The sequence below is a fragment of the Aptenodytes patagonicus genome, chromosome 21 (assembly GCF_965638725.1).
Source record: "Aptenodytes patagonicus chromosome 21, bAptPat1.pri.cur, whole genome shotgun sequence".
Classification (NCBI taxonomy): domain Eukaryota; kingdom Metazoa; phylum Chordata; class Aves; order Sphenisciformes; family Spheniscidae; genus Aptenodytes; species Aptenodytes patagonicus.
The window spans coordinates 6,568,061-6,588,207 of record NC_134969.1 but is presented as its reverse complement, the minus strand read 5'-3'; the positions used below and the strand labels follow the sequence as shown (position 1 = coordinate 6,588,207).

The 20,147-nt window shown below is 62.1% G+C and overlaps 1 protein-coding gene across 1 annotated transcript; it reads left to right on the top strand.

The window, feature by feature from the left end:
• Nucleotides 1-2,825: 2,825 nt before the first annotated feature.
• Nucleotides 2,826-16,605, top strand: LOC143169680 (cAMP-dependent protein kinase inhibitor alpha-like). The gene is made up of 5 exons (XM_076357216.1): nucleotides 2,826-3,146; nucleotides 14,531-14,627; nucleotides 15,421-15,576; nucleotides 15,937-16,088; nucleotides 16,167-16,605. The coding sequence occupies exons 4-5, from the start codon at nucleotides 15,944-15,946 to the stop codon at nucleotides 16,247-16,249; spliced, it is 228 nt and encodes a 75-aa protein (XP_076213331.1). The 5' UTR covers nucleotides 2,826-3,146; nucleotides 14,531-14,627; nucleotides 15,421-15,576; nucleotides 15,937-15,943; the 3' UTR covers nucleotides 16,250-16,605.
• The last annotated feature ends 3,542 nt before the right edge of the window (nucleotides 16,606-20,147 follow it).

The window sequence follows — 20,147 nt, the reverse complement described above, 5'->3', positions numbered from 1 at the left end:
AGAGGAAGGAGAACAGACCCTCCCGAGCCCTTTTCCTCCCTATTCTGCACCCTTTTTTTTTAGGATAAAATAGGATTTAAAGCAGGTGGCAGAGCACAGAGAGGTCTGACCCCAACCTCACTGGCTTCACCTCCCTGATGGATAAAGCAAGGGCTCTCCCGATGCTTGGGAGAGCACGGGCAGTATATTTTAGGTCCCCCATCAGCAGGGATGCTCACCCTGCCAGGAGCACTCTGGGAAGAGGATCACGTCTGCAAAGCCTGAGAGCAGGCGCTGAAAGAGCAGAGGAAGAGCAGAGCAACCTTTGCTCCCGTGTTGATACAGCACCGAGCACAGCGGCACAGCCCGGTACCGACACCAAATGGGTGCTGCCTGATAAGGGAATAAGTTTTCCTTTCCCAGCTGCTGTGCTGACGTGCATTTGCATTGCTGGGGCTTGTACCCAAGAGTTTTGTGAGCTTCAGCTGGGAGTTTGGGCTCTTGATGCTCACCATGTCCTGGATGCTTGTCCTGGCAGGTTCGGTGAGGTTATTCGGTGAGGTTACTCGGTGCCACCAACGTACTGGCCGAACATGGAGGGACTGACACCCTGCTTGTGTGCCTCAGTTTGCCCAGCTCCCCCAGCCCAGCCATCCCCAAAGGATCACACTGGCAGAGGGAAGTGTTCCGCCTAGGTGGAAACGGGGACCGCGCCGTAGCTCTCCCCCAGCTCTTCCAGGGCAGAGCATCCCTTGGGGGCACCCGGGAGCTGGAGGAAGGGAGACCCACCCCAGGGTGCTCCAGCAGGACCCTCCCCAACCAGCCTGGGCTTGCCTCCTCTTCCTCCCTGTCCCCCTGACATCTCCCTTGCTCCCACGTGTCTCCCAGAGCAGAGGGATGGCAGCCATCCCCCTCACCCGCAACAGCCAGTGTCACATCCGATCAGGTGCCAGGCAGGATAAACATCGCCGATGCTCGGCCCGAGACTGCTCTGGAGAGGGGAGACAGTCAAGGAGAAAACGGAGCGTGAGGAGCTAAAAATAGCGGCTGGCGAAGGCTCCCCTCCCCGCCGGCCGCGCGGGAGCTGCCAGTCACCCGTCACCACGCATGAGTGAGCAGGCAGGATAAATGTCCCTCCCGCTGGCTGGCGGGGCCGGGTGGCTCCAGCCCCCCACGAGCTGTTGGGGGTACGGGGCTACCGGAGACAAGCATCGGGCTGAGACCAGCCAAGTCCTGGCTGCTTCGGTGGCTCTCGCCCCTCTACAACCCTGGCATGGTGAGGCACGTCCGAATTTGCCTTGCTGGCTGCTGCAGAGGTGAGGAAAGCGTTGCCCTTCCCAGGTCAGCAACCTCTGCTGGGCTGGGCTGAGCTGCTGGCTTCTCCCCATGGCCCACGAGCCCCGGGCAATGCTGAGCACCCCCGGGGAAGGGACAGGATGGGCACCGTGCTCTGGGTGCTGAGCATCACCCCTGGCCATCAGCAGGGAGAGGAGGTCAGCCAGAGCCAGGAATTTGGGAACATGCCCCCAGCCCCGCTCCTGCCAGGAACAGCATCCCGGTGCAGGGCCAGAGGAGCAGGGACTCCATCACCTGGGTGCACCCCACTTCCCCAGCCCCGGGGACATCATCTGTGCACCTTGAGAGCCAGGAGGGGACATTTCAGAGCCTCTCACCAAAATTGTGCTGTTTCCCTGTTGCACACGCAGGCAAAAGCGCCAGCGGCAGCCCGGGAAGGTGTGATATTGTTCCTGCGTGCAAATTTGAGTCGCTTTTAATGCACGCTCGGGGCGGCTCTGTTCATCACTGCCTCTCCTCTCTCCTCCCTCCCTCTTCTGATCCAGCTCAGGGGTGCAGGTGGGGAACCCCCATTGCACGCACTTGGTGTTGGCCGCGTCCCCGCCTCGAGGTGATGCTGGTGCCGGGCCAGGAGCAGCCCGGGCTGCCAAGATGGCGGCATCTGCTCTGCGCCCAGGCTCTGCCCAGCGTCCTTCTGCGGCAAGGACAGTCCTCGTGTTGGGCAAAACGTGGGGCTGTGACATGACCAGGTGGATTTACCAGCCGGATCCAGGGTCTCCCAGCCCCCCCCCCCCCCCACACACACACACACCCAGGCACCACATGCCACAGAGGTGCAGCCACATATTTTTTAATTGGTGTTTTGTTCCGAAGGTTTTGAGCCTGGCAATTGGTTTTGGCTGAAACAAATTGCGCAGGGAGGTGTGTGGGCCGGGGCCAAGCTGTCACGGTGGGCGAGCGGAGCCCTCCTGGGGCCACGGAGCTCCTTCCCCCAGGGCTGCAGCCAGGGACCCTAATTAAGCAGAAATCTGGGGGGGTTGCACTTTCTTCTGAGTAGGCTGGCCGGGTTCCTGGCCCGAGTGGGGCTACTCACCACGCTGGGCTACGAGCCCCCTGCCCGGGCACATCGCAGGGCAATGTCATACGGAGCCTTATGGGGGGAGATGGGCCTCCAGGGTGGGGATGTCACAGCCCCCCCCCCAAATGTCTCAGCGCGGGGGGGACGGAGGGGACACAGTCCCCGGGCACGCTGGCATCCCCGCGGCGGGCAGCCACCGAGCGCGGGGCCAGCCCGGGGGGGGCTGCGGGGCGGCCCGGGCAGCGGGGAGGGGAGGGGGGCGGCCCGGGCAGCCCCCGGCGGAGCCCGGCGGCGGGGGGAGGCGGCGGGCGGGGCGGGGCGGAGGCGGCGGGGAGGGGGGGGGGGCCGGGCTGGTGGGTCCCCCCCGCGCGGAGCGTGGGCCGGGCGGGGGGAGCGGCGGGGAGCGGCGGCGCTGGGCGGGCGGCTGCGGGCGGCTCGGCCCCGGGTGCCCCAAGGGCCGCCTGCGAGCCGGTGGCTTCCCCGGGGCTCCTGCCGAGCGCCGAGCATCCTTCCTCCGGCCCGCCCGGCTGGCAGCGGCAGCGGCACCGGTAGCAACATCAGCACCGACACCGGCATCAGCACCGACACCGGCACCAGCATCGACACCGGTAGCAACAGCAGCATCGGCATCGACACCGACATCGGCATCGACACCGACATCGGCATCAACACCACCATCGGTATCAACATCAACACCGGCGTCGACACCAGCAGCAGCACCAACACTGGCATCGACACCGGCACTGGTATCAGCATCGGTGACGGCGTTGGCACCAGCTCCAGCAGAGTCCAGGTGAGCAGCTGATGGGTGGCGGGTGCAGGTGACGTGGTTGCACCGGGGCCCTGGGCCATGGCGGTGGATGCCCTGTGCTCGCAGGCGCTGGGGACTGGGTGCCCACCGTGGGGACCAGGTGCTCGCCCTGGGAAGCGGGTGCCCACCCTGGACACCTCCATGGCAGTGCATTGGAGCAAAGGGAGGGTGGAGAGGCAGGAGGCTCGGGAGATGGCGGTGTCCTCAGAGGGAAGATGGGTTTTGGGGGGATGAAACTTTGCGGCAGGCTGCGCTGCTGAGCAGGGCATCGGGTGTCTCTCGAGGGCTTGGGGGGGGTCCGTGCCCATCCCACCGGGGGCAGGTGGCTCCGGGGAGGATCGGGGCGAGCAGCAGTCAGGTGCTGAGCAAGGCTCGTCCATCTCAGGGTGGGCACTTCAGATCAACCCCCAAGGTGCCACTTCTGTCCTATCCTGGCACCCTCCCTTGACCCCCTCACTCCCTGCCCCCTCCTCCCTGGCAGGTCCTGGGGTCACCACTGCCCCCTCCACCCTCCACCCTGCCCCATCCTCATCTCAGCTACCCCGACCCCCCCCAATCCTCCCAGCTCCAGCCCTCAGCTTCCCAGATGATATCGGGCTTGGGGAGCTGGGGAGGGCCCAGGCAGCGCCAGCATGGGGCCGAGCACTGCTCCGTGCAGGAACCCCGCTCATTCTGTGCCTCCTCCCGGGCGGGTGGCATCCCCTCCGGAGGAAAGGGCTTCCCCAGGCACAACCCCTCCTCACTGCCTTCAGGGCATTATTTTGGCAGGTTGCCCCTGCAGATGCTTGGATCAGGTCCCTTTGGTCCCCAGAGCTGGCTCCTGTCCCCCGTCTGGGTGGCAGTGCCACCGAGGGGGTGGCAGAGGCAGGATGTCCTGTGCTCACCCCGAATACTCACAGCCCATGACCTTGGGGCTGTCCACCAAGGGACACCTCAACCCTTGCTGTCACGGGGGGCTGCCTGAACTCCCAGGATGTCCCCCCTCGTCACCACCGGGCAGGAGAGGTGGGAGATATAACCGGGAGGGGGGAACAGCTGTGCCACTGTCTCCATCCTTTATCATCTCAGCATCTACCCCGAGAAAGCAGGAGGTTTTGGAGGGGGAAGGGTGGTGGCAGAGCCAGGTTCTCACTTTTTTAAATTGGGGGAGCCGCAGCATTTCTTCCCAAGCTGGGCTGCCAGGAGGCTGTGCCCAAGCTGCCCCCCCCACCCAGGGGGACTGTGCCAGGCTGGAGCAAGAGACCTCAGAAGGGGCTAAACTGGACGTCAGGATTTTTGCAGCTCTAAAAGCGCTGCTGTTCCCTGCCCTGCCCCTGCCAGCCATGCCTGGGGCTGCTGGGGTCTTTGGTGGCTCATGGAGGGCTGTGCCAACCCCAGCCTGGGGACTGTGCCGGGTGTCCCCGAAGGGAGATGGCGAGCGGTGGGCTGGAGGGCAGAGGGGGAGGCGGAGGAGGTGGCTGGGAGCCGGGGGATGCTCGGTGGGAAGCTGTCGGTGGCTGGGGTTGCAGCCACCCTCGGGGGAAGCCTTGGGGTTCAGGCCCAGTTCAGCCGGCAAAGCTCTGGGACCCGTTCCTGACCTGGACCCACAGTCCCTTGCAGGACGGGGTGCTCCGGTCCCCTGCAGGGACATGGCACCACGAAGGATGGGGACGGGGGCCACAGCCCTGCTCCGACCTCGGCTCCTCGGGCAGGCTGTTTTAGCACCTGGCTCAGCCAAGGGGCGATGGATCCGGCTCTGCTCCATCAGGTCTGGGGATTTCAAACCATGCCTCTGATCCTAGGGTGCCTGCACAGATTTCTTCCCTCCTCGGCTTTCGGTCCCTTCCCCACCAGCTCCCCAGGGGCCGGGTGGGTGTCACTGGGCAGCAGGGAAGGTGCTGCGACAGCCACTGCGTCGGGGAACCCTGATGATGCTCCCGGCATCCATGCAGGGATGGGGGAAAACATCTGGATTGCCTCCATGCAAGGCCTCGCCACGGGGGAGGCCCATCGGTCCCTCCCGAGGGGATGCTGCCTGGGGAGCACGACACCCTGGAAGATTTCCACCTCCCTTCTTGGATGAGTTGCAGTGGGAAGGAGAAAATCCACCAGCTGCCAGGGACCTGGGGGGGAAGCACATGCCGGGGGCTCCCCAGGGAGCCGGAGGTACCAGCTGCAGCACGTGGCCTGGGAAGCTGTCAGCTGGCTCCGCTCCCCAAAATTAATTATCCGGGTGCCTGCACATGTCCTGCTGCTTTGGCAGAGCCGGGGAGCCTCCTCTGAATTCAGTGCCGCTTCCCTGGGGCACCCTGCTGCCCTCTCTGCCGTACCCAGCTGGATGCAGGAGCACCCACGGGCTCTCCTTGGTGCGACCGGTCCAGCCTTTGCGGTGGGACTAGTATCCCCCAGCATCGGTCTGTGGATTCATCAGGCAGGTGGGGACCTGGAGGAAGGGGATCTGGAGGAAAGGGACCCTGGAGGTGGCGAGCGGGGGGGTCCCTGCATGGCCCCTGGATGTGGTGCAAGCGCTAACACGGTGCCCCGGGATGGGCAACACGGAGCATCGCTCACCCCAACCTGACTGCAGCAGGACAGGGCTGTGGGGAGCAGATAAACACCCCCCAACACCAGGAGCTGGACCACGGTCCTCTCCTGGTGCTGACCAGTGGCAGATGGAGAAAAGGGACCTTGCGCTGGGAGAAGAGGCTCCCACGGTGCACAGCCGAGCCCAGGGCATTTCAGAAATGCCTGGTGCCTCATGTCACCCAGCCCACGGCACTCCTGGCACGGCACAGCCCAGCATGCGCTTGGTGGCACCCAGCTGGCACCCTGTGCCCCCGCAGATCTCCCAGCCCCTGCCCCAAGCAGCCCACGGCCCGTGTCGCAGCATCCTCACAACTCCTCGGGTTTCCCCTGGCACAAATCCCCATGCTACCCACGCGCTCCGCACCCGCAGCCAGGAGAATCGAGGATGTCCCCGTTCCCCGTCCCCAGCGTCTCGGATCGGGTCCGTCGGCCTCCACCCAGGATGCTCAGGCTGGAACAGCTGACGAAAAGCCATTTGGGGAGGAGGGAGCCTGAAACTGCTAAAGAATGAAACCGATTTAGATGTGGGTGACACGTTTATTATGCAAAATTATAGTTTGTGCCATCGTTGGAGCAGCTAACTAAAGGTTACAGTGGGAGCTGTATTACCCAGGGCTCAATCATCATAATTACCTCCTCTTAGATCACCTGCTTTGCAACTGAGATGCGTGGCAGGGGAAGCTCCTGTTTACCTCCCTTGGCTACGGGAGCAAGCGCTGATTTGCCCGCAGTGCCAGGTCCGTCTCCGTGGGGGCTGTGCGTGGGTTTCCATCATCCCCATGCGAAAGAGGCTGTTGCATTTTCCCCCTTGGACTCGACAAGCACCTGAACGCAGACGATGGGACTGAGGGCAGACCCACGGGGCGAGGAGCGTGGGGGAGATGGGCTCAGCCCTCCCACACAGCACCCAGCACCCTTGCGGGATCCCCGATGGGCACCCAAACCCCCCAGGGGCAATCCCTGTTCTCCTCCCACCACACCAGCGATCAAAGATAATTAACTGATGGGGGTGTAGGCAGGGATACTCACAAGCCCTGGAAGAGGTCACAGCCCGTAGGCTGGCCGACACCTGGCTCGCCTGGGAGTGGCTGGAGCAGCCTCCATCCCTCCCTGGGATGCGGTGGGATCCCTCCCTGCATCCCTCCCTGGGATGCCTCCATCCCTCCCTGGGATGCGGGACAGCATCTCCCGTCTGGGAGGTTTGGGCAGGGGAACACAAGCCCGTGGTCCAGGCTGCTCGTGCGTGGGCAGGGGGACGGATGCGAGCCGGGGGAGCTGCTGTTTAATGGGTGATCCCAATCTGCACCCAAACCAACATGCGGGTGAGGGTCTCGCTCACTGCTGTGCTCATGCTGGATGCGTCCTCCTGCATGGTGGTGCCGAGCTGGGTCACGTAGCGGTCCCCTCCCCACCGTCACTGGGAAGCCAGGAGCTGCCAGCGCTGCCGGCCCCAAGGATTTGCCATGTTCCCACAGTAAATAGCCACGACCGGAATATTGCTGGTGATTTTTTGGATGCTTTTCATTTTCCTAATGCCAATGAGCGGGTGGGCTGGCAGGGCCGGCAGTGGCTGCAGCGCAGGGAGGGGACCTTTCTGCTGTCCTAGAGCTGCTTCCACTCCGGTGCTTTGCCCAGCCCGTGTGTCAGACCCCGGCGAGGGAGCTGCTGGCTCCTTCCTCCGGGATGCCATATTGCAAAGCAGCTCCATCGCTGCCAGCAGCAGCTTTCCCCGAGTCCTGCCTGCATCTTTGCACAGGGACCTCGCACCTCCCAGCTGCCGGGGAACAGGAGCCCTGCCCTATAGAACGGTAAAAGCCGGAGGTGTTTGTTATTAGCACAAAGCGAAGGAAAAATTTTCCTCTTTAAATTTCCCAGGGGAGAACTGGGAAGCCAGGGGAGATCGGGGGGGGGGATGGGAAGCAGTGATGTGCGCTGGGCTGGGAGCCCCGGGCTCCAGGAGGATGGAGAAGAGGACCCGGGATATGGTTATTCCCTCTCTGGGTGAGCGGGGCCCGATGCACGCCCCACGGCCAGCGCAGCTGAGGTTATCCATCCCCCTCCTTCCTGCGCCGGGGTTTTGGGAGCTTTTGCGTGCAGGGTAAGTCCACGGCAAAGCCTGGCGGCAAACCTGCGCTGTCAGCCCACGTCCTCGTGCCTCTGCCCGCTGAGCTTTTAGCACTTTGCTCTTTAATAAGAGCAACTCAGGCTTGTCCAGGAATGAAATTAGGATGGTCCAGAAGACATCGTGCATTCAGGTTTCTCCGGTGTTTTTGGCATCTGCCCGGGATGCCCCATGTGCTGCTCCCACGGGAAAAGATGCCTCAATTTTTTCGCTGTATGGACTTGTAGGAGATGCTGTGCTCAGCGGGGCTGTGTTGGGATTAAACTGACGAGTCCCCCGGAGCACTTTTTCCCGGCCCAATCCAGGTCTGTGGGATCAAAAGGGGATTTTTCTCTGCAGTCACTGCCCTTCGGGGAAGCCAAGCCGTGATGTGGGGCACGGTGGTGAGCACCTCGAGGTCTGGAGGCACCCAGATTCGGGTTGGCAGCATCTGGGTTTGCCCTGCAGATGCTCGGGGCCACTTTGGGTTGGGATGTCAGCGAGCACATGAGCTAGTTTCGCTCTTACCCTCGAGCAGGACTTGCTCTGATTTGTGTTTGCAGCATTATAAGCCAAAGTGACAGTTTATACAAATAGCCTGAAATCCTATCTGGAGAGACTCAGGTTGGACTTTATTTTTTTTCCTGGCTTTCGTGAGGGTATTAAACAGAGCTGAACTCTGCCGTCATCCCCGAGCATGACGAGACCAGGATTGATGGAGCAATAACGCACCCTTCCTTTCTCCTAGCAACTCCATCCTATGGATTTCAGCAGCAAAACCCACCTCTTGTGCTCGTCTCCCTGTTGGCATCCAGGAGTTATGAGGAATGAAGATTGTCAGTCTCCCGTTTCGGAGTCCTTCATTCTCACCCTTTGCCTTGAACGGGAATTTAGGTACCAATATCCAACAAGCCTGGATGAGCCCCGCGCAGAGCCAGTGCAGGGAAGCCTTTGTGTTCAGCCCAAGCTGGTATTAGCTAGGACACGTCTCAGGTTTTAGCGTGAGAAAGAAATTTCTAAGTCCTACAGCTGGAGAAAAAATCCTAAAAAAATGTCAGCCCTAAAGCATGCAAAAAGGAAACCGAGGGTGAAAAAAGGCAAGTGAAGGATGATCTTTAAAAGCATCCTTGTGACCCAGGGAGAGGTTTGGGTGGAATAATTCAGGATTGGGGTATGAGCAGGGATGGGACTGAGCCTAGACCTGGTCCTGCCCCCCTGCAGGGCAGTGATGGGGACCAGGGAGGGAGCAGGGGAAAGGGAGAAGAGGGATGTCAGGATGATGAGAGGGACGTCAGGATGATGGAGGGGAGGAAGAGACACTTCACCATGCCCCAAACCGATGGAGGAGGCAATCCAAGCACAAGCAGGAACTGTGGAAAAGAGGGAAAGCAGGTCAGGCTGCGAGGATGGCTGTCCAAGAGCAAGAGCAGGGAGGAAGGTCAAAGCGCAAAGCAGGACACAACGGGAAGGGGCTTAGAGAGTAACGAGAATTACCGCTGTAAGTCCATTAGTCTAACAAGGAAGATCCACTGCTCAGCAGCAAGGGGAGGTGGTGGGAGCCCACGTGTTGGATGCCTTTCGAGCAATGGTGTTTGCTGGAAAGTGCATCGCATGGAGAGGCCAACCCCACGGGTACCGGGATGCGCTCGACCACCTCAGACTGGGCCAGAGATTTGGGGAGCTGCCAGTGTAACCTCCTCTCTGAAAACCTGCTGGAACGATTCCTCAAAGCTTTGGGAAGGAGCTGAGGCCATGCGGCGAGGAGGAGCCAGGGAAAAATGGGGGAGAAAATAGTGTGAGACCTTGATGATGATCCGAGCATCCAGGCGCAGGTTCACTTGGGTCCCTGCACTGCTTTGCTCCGTGCTGTGCCACCGTCACTCGAAAGGTGCCAGGCAGGTTCTGAGCTGGCCCAGGCACCTTCCCAGCCGGCCTGGAAACCTGGCGATTTATGGACAAAGGTGCCGGTCCATGGTCGGAGAGGTTTCGCTGCCGAGGGCAGGCAGCGGGGGGCCAGCATCCCCCCACGGGCAGGCGCTGGCAGCTGCTTCCCTCCCAGCACCGCTTCCAGGAGGGATCATCATCTCGAGGCACTTAGGCTGGGAATTCCCTGTGCTCTGGGCTCGAAGCAAAACCTGTTCTCCATGTCACTCCGCATCTCCACGTTAAATATTCCTGCACCAGCCAACATCCCTGGGGCCTTTTCCCTTCTCATTTTCTCCCCCTGCCCTGGAGACGATGAGTTTGGGACAGTATTTATTCCCATCCTTCCCTCTCGCCTGGATCCTGGGAGCTGTTTATGGGCTGCTGACAGCTGACAAAGCCCATTTCTACATGGCAGTGGGAGCCTGCTCAGCATCTCCCGGGCTCCGGCACCGGCAGGGCTGCCGCTACATCGGGCAGGAACGCTGCTGCCTGCAGCCACATCCCTCAAGATGAAACTGCCGGGACCAAACCTGCTGCCTCCGTGGGAGATCTCTCAGCTCTCCAGATTTTATCCTGTGTTTAATTTTTGCCATCTGCTGTTCCAGGCTCCAGGGGCTGCTTGGTCTGTCTGGTGGCTGTTGGTCTCTGGTTAAACCAGCCCCGTTGGATTTTCCTCCCGTGTGGACTCATCGTTGATTTTCCTGGATGATGGTCTCATCCCTTTCTGATCCAGGGCAGCTCTTTCCTTCCCAGCTTGCAACACTCATTTAATTCAACGTTACGGTTACGCTTTGGTAAATCCTTCCCATTTTTCATTGCGTTCATCATCTCTTAATAACATCAAGATTGTGGGGTTGCCAGTGGATTTTCAGAGGGCTTGCGCTGGGCTGCACCGTTTCCCAGCCTGTCATCGACAGAGCATGGCACAGACCCCATAACACATTGAATTAAACGAGCATGAAGAATCCCCTTTATAAAGAAAGCCAAGAACATTAAATGGTCCAAACCCACACTTCCAAATTAGCTAACAACCCATCAACCACTTTGAAGCTGAAAAAGCAAATCCTTATGCCTGTGGTTAAATGAATCCTTAACAAAAGTTTACAGCCATCGCTGTAACACCTCCCTGGTCCTAAACGCCCCGGAGCATTTCTGGTTCATGTGTCCTGGGAGGGGGAATGCATTTGGCAAAGCTGGCCAGTGTTGTGTGACCACGGTGGGGACCACGAGATGTCCCGTGGTCGCCATGCTCCGGGTGCCGGCTCCGGCAGCAGCCACAGATGCTCTTTCAGGTGAGCCCGTGAGCATGGTCTGCTCCTTCCCGCCCCCCCCGGCACCCCAAGTCGTTGTGTTAGAGGGGACATCCCTGCCTCGATCGCTGCGGAGGATTCGTGGACATGCTGCCCATGGAGGTGTCTGACCCGATCTGAACCCTTGGTCTCTTCGGCTGCTCCGTCCCCGGGGTGGTTCACACCTTTCTCTGCCCGTTCAGCATCTTCCTGCTTTCCTCCAGGGCTTTTACATCCAGGGCAATGTGAGATTAAGTCAAACCTTCGAGCAGGAATGATGCCACATCAGAGGGAAGACCTCCACCACCAAACCCTGCTGCCCATCCTACCCAAACCCCCGCGGGAAGGGACCGAGCTCCTCCTAACGCCCTCGGCCGGTTTCCTCCCGTTGACGGCAAAGCCCAGGTCTGGCACGGGGTGGCCGTAGCGTGTCCCTGCCCGTCACTGCCTGCGCCTGGTGTCACTGCCTGCTGGCGGTGGGAAAGGGGTGGCTGTTTCCAACCCAGGTCGGTCCCTTGGCTGGGTCCATCCTGCAGCTTCCCTGGCCCAAGGCTGGTAGAGGAAGAGGGAGAGGGGGAAGAGGAAGGGGGGGGGTGAGTGCTTCTCGCCCCAAACCACTCTCCCTCCCAGGGCTGATGCTCTGGGTCTCAGTAGGGGTGTCCAGCTGTAGCACCTGCTTCACAAGCCATGGATTTTGGCTTTTTTGGGCTTGGATGAGGAGGTTAGGAGCAAAGAGCAGGCAAGCAGGGGGCAGGGGCTGGGGCAGGAGCCCTTCCTCCTGCTGCCCACAGGTACAGGAGCTCCCCAGGCTGCTCCAGGCTCCAAACACTAAAGATGAGCAGTGGGGCAGCACCCAAAACAGGGCTCAGGAGGTGTTTCCTGCAGCAGATCATCCTGCAAGGAGCTTGGATGCCGAAGGCAAGGTCTAATCCTGCACAGACTGCCCAGGCAGTCCGGACACTGGGCATGGGGTGGGGATCTGCAGCAGCAAGCGATGGGAGCGGCACATCCCGGCCGCGGTGGGATGGCAAAATCTCGCTTCTCTGCACTATCATCTCATGATCACTTTGCATCTCACCCGCCAGCCTTCAGCCAGACCATCACCTTCCCCTCTTGTGCTTTAATTGGTCATCGCCACAGCCAAATTATGTTACTGAGCATCCCCAGCCCAAACCAAGCAGCTCAGCGCGTGTCCATGGTTCTCGCCTGTGTGGCACAAGAGCGTCAGGGCTCAGCAGCACCACGGAGACGGAGCTCTTGTGTTGGGAGGGTGTTGCGTTGCATGAAGATGCCCGAGGTTTGGGGGCGTCCCAGCCTGGATATGGCCTTGTAGGACATTTTCTGGTCTCCCGGTGGCCTCTGTGCAAGAGGCAGCTTTTGCTACGATGGGGCTGGCTCGATTCCCAAGGGACTTGACCAAGGGGACACGACACGTCCCAGCGCCATGTCCTCCCTCCACCCCTTCCCAGTATCTTCCGCCGCAGCCCGTCTCCTAGGGGGATTAAGGCTTCTGCCCTACCCTCCTATATCCCATTAGGGGCATTAAAGCAGGAGCCAGCAGCCCCGAGGACCTTCCATGTGGCTCCAGGAGCTTTCTTAAGTTGAGACCACGTTAAGCCTCCCAGAAATGGTCCCTGCTTAGAGGGGGAAATCCCCGCTTGCTGGGCAGAGGCCCGGGGTTTACGCAACGTTATATGCCCAGCACTGGGTTGGATTTGCTGCCTGTGGGACCAGGAGGACGCGGCAGCACTCGGCACGGGGCAGGCGTTGGCACCTTGGACCTTGCTCCCAAGGGAGCCCAGGGATGCAGGGGGACAGGGGACAGCCCAATGGGCTCCCCGTGACAGCAGTGCTGCATCCCAGGAGTACTCAGGATTCCCCCCTGCCGTGGCAACCCCCCAGGGGTTTCGGTCCCCTGCGGGGTCCTAGCAGCTTTTCTGTCCGTGCCAGCATGAAAGTCCTGATCTCTCTGCACAGCTGGGTGAGCATACGGGGTGTAACCCCTGGCCGCGTCCTGGGCACCCCGTCCCCAGCGTCCCTGGAGATGTTTAGCTGCAGGAGGGAGACGGGCAGGATCCAGCCTGGTCTTGAAGGCTCTTTATTGCCTGGTTCTCCAGCGCTTGAGCCAGCAGGAGCTGCTGGGGCTGCCAGGAAGGCAGCTTTGATCCAGCCCTGCAGGGCTCCTGTCTTGCTGGGATGTGGAAAGAGTCAGTCTGCCCGTCTGTCTGTTTGTGTGTGCAGCATGTGTGTGCACGTGTACATTCGTGTGTATATGCATGTGTGCATGCATGCCTGCGCGTGTGCATGCATGCATATACATGCGTGCATGCACATACATGCATATACATGCGTGTGCGTGCATGGGTGCATCTGCGTGTATGCATGGTTGCATGTGTGCATGCATGACTTTATGCATATGTGTGTGTGTGAACGTGACTGTGCACACGCGTGTGCGTGTGTATGCTTGTGCACGCTCACGTGCTCACACCGTCACGCAGGCCTGGCCTGTGAGCCCCGGCTCACCCCAGCCCCTGTTCCCAGACAGCTGCCAGGGTGACACGGTGGGTGCTCCGGAGCCGTCACGTATGTTACATGCCGCCTGCCCGTGTCCCGGTGCCCGGAGCAGGGGCTGCAAGGCCAAGGGCTCCCGCTGGGTGCGCAGGCGTTGCTGCAGGGTGCTCGGTGAAAGAGGAAGGACGTGAACTTGAACATGTGGTGTGTTGTGAGAAACTCTGTGACCAGGAGGTGACACAGCTCTGGCCCTAACAGGAGCTGGCAGCAGCCCTCGCACTGACATAGGGATGCATGCACGTGCTTGCATGCATACAGGGCACACGGCATGCACACGTGTGTGCCGGGGGTGCCATGCATGCACATGCATGTGCCACAATGCACCATGCACGCACACACGTGTGCCAGGGGATGCCATGAATGCACATAAATGTGCCATGGGACACCACACATGCACACACGTGTGCCAGGGGATGCCATGCATTCACACACATGTGCTACAATGCAGCATGCATGCACATATATGTGCTAAGGGATGCCAAGCATGCACATACGTGTGCCGTGGGACACCATGCATGCACATGTGTACCAGAGGGCACCGCGCATGCACACCCTGGGGCTCAGCTCCAGCTGCACGTACATTCAGACACAACAGCCCAGCCAGAGGGGATGCACGCAAACATGCACATACATGTGCCAATGCACACGCAAATGCATGCAGTTCCAGAGTGCCATAGATGGTGCATGTGTGCACGCACACCCGCGCTGGCAGCATCGCGCCTCCACTGTGTCTTTGCCACGGCACAGCCACCGCTCACAGGGCCACCGACCCTGCCCTCGTCACACACCTGAGCCTCACTCCATGCCTCAGTTTCCCCACCTGAAAAGGGCCTGGGTCCTGCCCCGCGCAGGGCAGACGCCCCGTGACTAATCACCTCCCGGGTTAATCATTCATTTCTCCTCCTCGCACGCAGCCGGGGTCACTCGTCCCGCTCAGCACGGCGCCTGCGCCCAAGGACTCGGGGACCTTGGCTCGTCCTCCGCCAGAGAGTGATTCCCAGGGGGACGCTGGTGAGTTCATGCCCCCCACAGCAGGACAAGCTCCCACCTCTACCAGCTTGGGGACACCAGTCCCAGCATTGCCACCAGCATCCGGCCTGGAGGGGACGGGGCTGCTTGAGTGATGGCTTGGGGGTCCCTGCGCCCCGTGAGCAGGTAGAGGGGGTTTGGGGAGGGTGGAGGCCACCCCTGTCCCTGCAAGGTCCTGTGCCACCCTTGTGCCACCTCCCCGCCTGCAGCTGCAAAACCCTTCTGCAAAAGTCAAAAATATTTACCGGTGCTGAGCAAACATCCCGGTAAGTGGGGGGTCGGATCCATGCTGGTGGGATCTGCACGGTGCCCAGTGCCAGGGGCTTCCCAGGAGAGCCCCCCGCCCGCTCGAGGGTACCCCAGCATCACCACTGCCCGCCCTGGCTCAGCAAGAGCCGCCAAGGGACACGGTGGGGTCCCCAGGTTGAGGACGATGTGCCCTTGTCGTCCGGCACCGCAGCTGGTCCCGCTGTGCCCTCTCAGCCGCCTTTGCTGCCCCACCTCCCAGCTGGGTGCCACCTCCATGTCCCCATCCCTGCTCTGCATCCACCCCTTGCTGCCATCACCTCCTCCTGCCTGCCCACCAGGGACGAGGGGGTCCCTTGCCCTTCACAGTCCGGCTTGGTGTAGCCACCCAGGGTGCTGGGTGCTATGGGTGCCCTGCATGGGGACACAGCCTCTCCCACCCTGAGGAGGGCTCCCCACTCCCTCCTTCCCACCTCATTGGCACCAGCCCCAGGAGCCATCACTGACCCCCTGCTCTGCCTCCCCCCAGGTCAGAGCTGGAGGAGGCCCAGCCGGGAGCCCCCGTCTCCCGTGGGGTCCCTCGCTGGCTGGGAGACGTCTGGAGGGGGAACCGCCAGGCCGGGGCGTGGAGCGGGACCCTGGGCACCGGGGAGACGCAGCGCCAGGCCAGGCTGGAGGGTGCCCGGTAAGGCTGCTCGGGGAGGGGGGGTGGGGTGGGGGGGTGCTAGTGGGACCCCTGAGGACCCCCATTCCTCCATGATGTGGTGACCAGTGGGGGTCACAGCACCTAAAGGTGCCAACCCTGGAGATGGGGGAGTGCCGCGGGCAGGGTGGCCCCTGCCTTCGCTCCTGGAGTGCCTGCAGTCAGGGTGGGCAGAGGGGGTTGTGGAGGGCTTAGCCCTGCTCCCCGGGCAGCTGCAGGCAGGGGATGCTGCCTGCCCTGAACTAGAGCATCCTGCCCGGACCAGAGCCACCCTCCGCGCTCAGGGGCTGGGTGCCACCTTGCCCAGCAGTGCTGACGGGGAAGGGGACCGTGTTTCTCCAGCGTTAGCATGACCGAGGTGGAACCCGTGCTGGACTTCGCATCCTCCGGGAGAACGGGCCGGCGCAATGCCCTGCCTGACATCCTGGGCTCGCCGGCCGGTGTCAGCCCCTCTGACCTGCCCCTCAAGCTGGCCGAGATGTCCCTGAACGCAGGTAGGTGATGGGGAAGATGGAGGACAGTGCGGGGCGGGCAGGAACCGGGGTTGCTCATATCCTCGTCTCTCCTCACAGGCAGCGCCCAGGAGATGCAGTCGCCCTCGGCGGAGGTGCCCCCTCCGCAGCCCCCCAGCCCCGAGCTGAAGGACACGTCCTAAGCCCGCTCTCAGGGGGGACATTGCTGACCAGCGGAGGAAAGAGGAGGCTGCGAAGCATCAGCCCAGCTTTCCTGGCACAGCCAGAGTCCGCTGGGTTTTCCTCGGTGCTACGGTGGCGAGACCGTCGGGCGTCATCCCCCTCCGCCATGGGGGGAGCATCGCATGGCGGGGACCTGCTGTGACGAAGGGGCGATTCCCACCCACGCCCTGGGCGAGGACCCGGGGGGGTGGAATTTATTTGCTTCCCTGGTGGGGAGGAATATTTTTCTTCTGGGGCATTTTGCAGAGTCGAGAGCAGGGGGTTCGCCGGGGGGGGGCTTTCTCCTCACCGCAGGAGCAGCCTGCGGGTGTTTCTAGCTGAGTGTGGTGTTCACTGTGATGTTTTGGGTACCACCGCCGTCTCCTGGCCTTTCTTCCTGGGTGATCCAGGAGCCTTTTTCAAGAAGAGGGAGGGGAAGAACTGCACAACCCCAACAGCCCCCCCAGCCCTTAAGCAAACCCCACCCCCCAGCAGCCAGCACCTTGCTGAGGGGTCCCACCGTGGATTGGAGCACCCCAGGGTGGTCCCTGCCCCGGGGGTCTCGGCTCCTTGTCCTGAGTCACCCCCTCCGCTGGCCCCGGGTCCCCGCGGGAGGGAGGCAGCTCTGCCTCTGGGGGAGGATGCCGGTGATTTCAGAGGGGGTGAGCAGGGTGATGCTGTTTTGGCCATACCCAGCCCTGCGCATCACCCCGGCCCCCGTGCTGGGGACACCTGTGAGTGCCCATGCCTGCTCCCCTCCCACAGCCCTGGGATCCCCGCCGCCCCCCCCCCCCCCCGGGGAAAACCGAGGGAGGGGGAAGCAGCAGTGAAAGGGGCCAGCCAGGTCCTGCAGCGCTTTGGGGATGTGCACGAAATGGAGTCGGGCTTTCCCAGGCTCTGACCGTGCTCCCTAAAATCTCCGTTTCTGCTGGCGGGTGGGACGGGGACCCTCTTGCCCGGGCACAGAGGGCTGGGGGAGGCGAGAGGCCAGGAAGGACTTGCGTTGCCTGGATCTTGCCCGGGCCAGGGGCTGGTTTCCCAGGCCGGGGTTTGCCGGCTGGAGGCTGGAGCCGGGCAGAGTGGTTGCACGTTGTGCTGGACTCAGCTCCATCACGGATGGTCACCTATAGCTGTCGCTGTGGGACCAGCAAATAAATCCCAAAGCCCAGGTCCACTCTGGCCACCGCCAGGGTGGTGACCGGGTCCGCGAGAGCTGTACGGGGCCGCACGCAGGGCTACTGTGTCCAGCAGCACCCGTCCCCAGCGCCTCAGGGTGGCCCTGGCCACCCCCGGGCTCTTGGGCAAGGTCACTGGCTGCCCGACCCTTGGTGTGGAGGCCAGTCCCGGCCAGGACGCAGCATCGTGTGTGCGTGGGGGTCCGTGTGCATGGGCATCCATGCATGTGCGTGCGCGTGGGCACCCGCGTGCACGGGTGTCTGCGTGCACGGGTGCCTCTGTGCGTGGAGCACCCACATGTGTGGGCACCTTTGTGCATCCGTGTGCGTGGGTGTTGTGCGCATGGGTGTCGGTGTGCATGTGTGTGCGTGTGCAGGCTGTCCACGTTCATGGGCGATCCCGTGGGTGGGTGTGTGTGTGTGTGTGTGTGTGCTCCCGTGGGTGGGTGTCCGTGTGCATGTGTGTTCATGTGCCTGGGTGTCTGTGTGCACGAGTGCTTACGTGCATGGGCACCCATGTGCGTGGTGGGTCCCTGTCGGCATGACTGTCCGTGTGGGTGGGTGCTCCTGTGGGTGGGTGTCCATGTGGGTGGGTGTCTATGTGCACGGGCAGCCATGTGCATGTGTGTTCACATGCATGTGTGTCCGTGTGCATGGGTGCTCATGCGCATGGGCACCCATGTGCACGTTGAGTCTCTGTCAGCATGGGTGGCTGTGTGCATGGGTGCTCCTGTGGGTGGGTGTCCACGTGCGTGGGCAGCCGTGTACATGCGTGCTTATACGCGTGGGTGTCTGTGAGCATGGGTGTCCATGTGCATGGGTGCTCCTGTGGGTGGGTTTTGGGGGGGGGGTCCGTGTGCGTGGGTGCCTGTGTGCATGGGTGCTCCTGTGCATGGGTGTCCGTGTGCATGGGAAGCCGCGTGCATACATTTTCATGTGCGTAGGTGTCTGCGTGCATGGGTGCTCATGTGCATGGGCACCCACGTGCGTGGTGGGTCTCTGTAAGCACGGGTGTCTACATGCATGGCAGCTTCTGTGGGTGGGTGTCCGTGTGGGTGGGTGTCCTTGTGCATGGGCAGGCGTGTGCATGCGTGTTCATGTGCATGGGTGCTTGTGTGCATTGGCACCCACGTGCGTGGCGAGTTTCTGTCAGCATGGGTGTCCGTGTGTGTGGGTGTCCGTGTGGGTGGGTGCTCCTGTGGGTGGGTGTCCATGTGCGTGGGTGACCATGTGTACGGGCAGCCGTGTGCATGGGTGTTCATGTGCATGGGCACCCGTGTGCGTGGTGGGTGTCTGTCAGCATGGGTGTCCACATGCACGGGAGCTTCTGTGGGTGGGTGGGCATCCGTGTGAGTGGGTGTCCATGCGTGTGGGTGCTCCTGCGCATGGGTGCTCCTGTGGGTGGGTGTCCATGTGCATGGGCAGGCGTGTGCATGCGTTTTCATGTGCATGGGTGCTTGTGTGCATTGGCACCCATGTGCGTGGTGGGTGTCTGTCAGCATGGGTGTCCATGTGCGTGGGTGCTCCTGTGGATGGGTGTCCATGTGCCGGCATGGGTGTCCATGTGCGTGGGTGCTCCTGTGGATGGGTGTCCATGTGCCGGCATGGGTGTCCATGTGCGTGGGTGCTCCTGTGGATGGGTGTCCATGTGCCGGCATGGGTGTCCATGTGTGTGGGTGCTCCTGTGGATGGGTGTCCATGTGCGTGGGCAGTCACACGTGTGAACATCCACATCTCATGGTTCCGCAGTCTCGGGGGAAGCCTGGGAGCACATGTGGGGACCAGAGCCGTGCAGATTTGGGACACCGACACCAGGGAGGGTGAGGGGACAGGGGACAGCCCCTGCCCTCTTCGTTCCCTCCAGGGCCATGCAGGTGGGTGTGAGTGGGGGCTCTGGCTCCCTGGGGACTTGTCCGGGGAATAAATCACCTGTCTTTCCCTGGAGAGCCGTCCCCTGCGGGGTCTCCCAGCCAGGGTGGGGGGACACCCATCCCACAGGGTCTGGTGCCTGTCCCCCCTGGGACGCGAGAGGAGGGGGTCCCGCTCGGAGGCAGTGCCGGTGGGAGGAGGCTGAACATGAGCTCCCGGCTATTTTTGGGCGTCTGCGATGACACCTTGGGGCCAGGGAGAGGGAGAAAGTGTCCCCGCGTCCCTCCCGGACCTGGTCGCTTTGACCCTGATGTCCCCAAAATAGGGGGACACGCTGTGGCCACGGGGCTCAGGGACAACTGATCCCCCCAGCTGGGACCCTCCGCTGCCCAGGGACGGGAGCAGGAAGAGGCGCAACCCCAGGGAGCTGGCGGGCAGGGGACACCGAATCCCACGGCCACAGGTGACCCCCGGCGCGCTGGGAAGGGACCGGGGGACGCGCTGGCCCTGACCCCGCTGCCACCGAAGCCCGAAGCGAGGGGAGGCATGGGGGGGGATGTGCTGTGGGTCCCACGGCCCCATGGCTGTCCTTGTCCCCAGTGTCCCACACACACAGCATCACTGGGGGCACGCTCGTGTGTGTCCCCCCACACACACACAGCAGGGACAGGGTCACACGTGTCCCCACACACACAGACGGGGCCAGGACAGGGTCACACGTGTCCCCACACTCCCCTGGATGCCTCACACACACACACACACAGTTCTTGCTGCTTCCCGTGCCTCAGTTTCCCCAGCTCAGCTTCCCTGTCCCCAGGACACGTTGCCCTGAAGG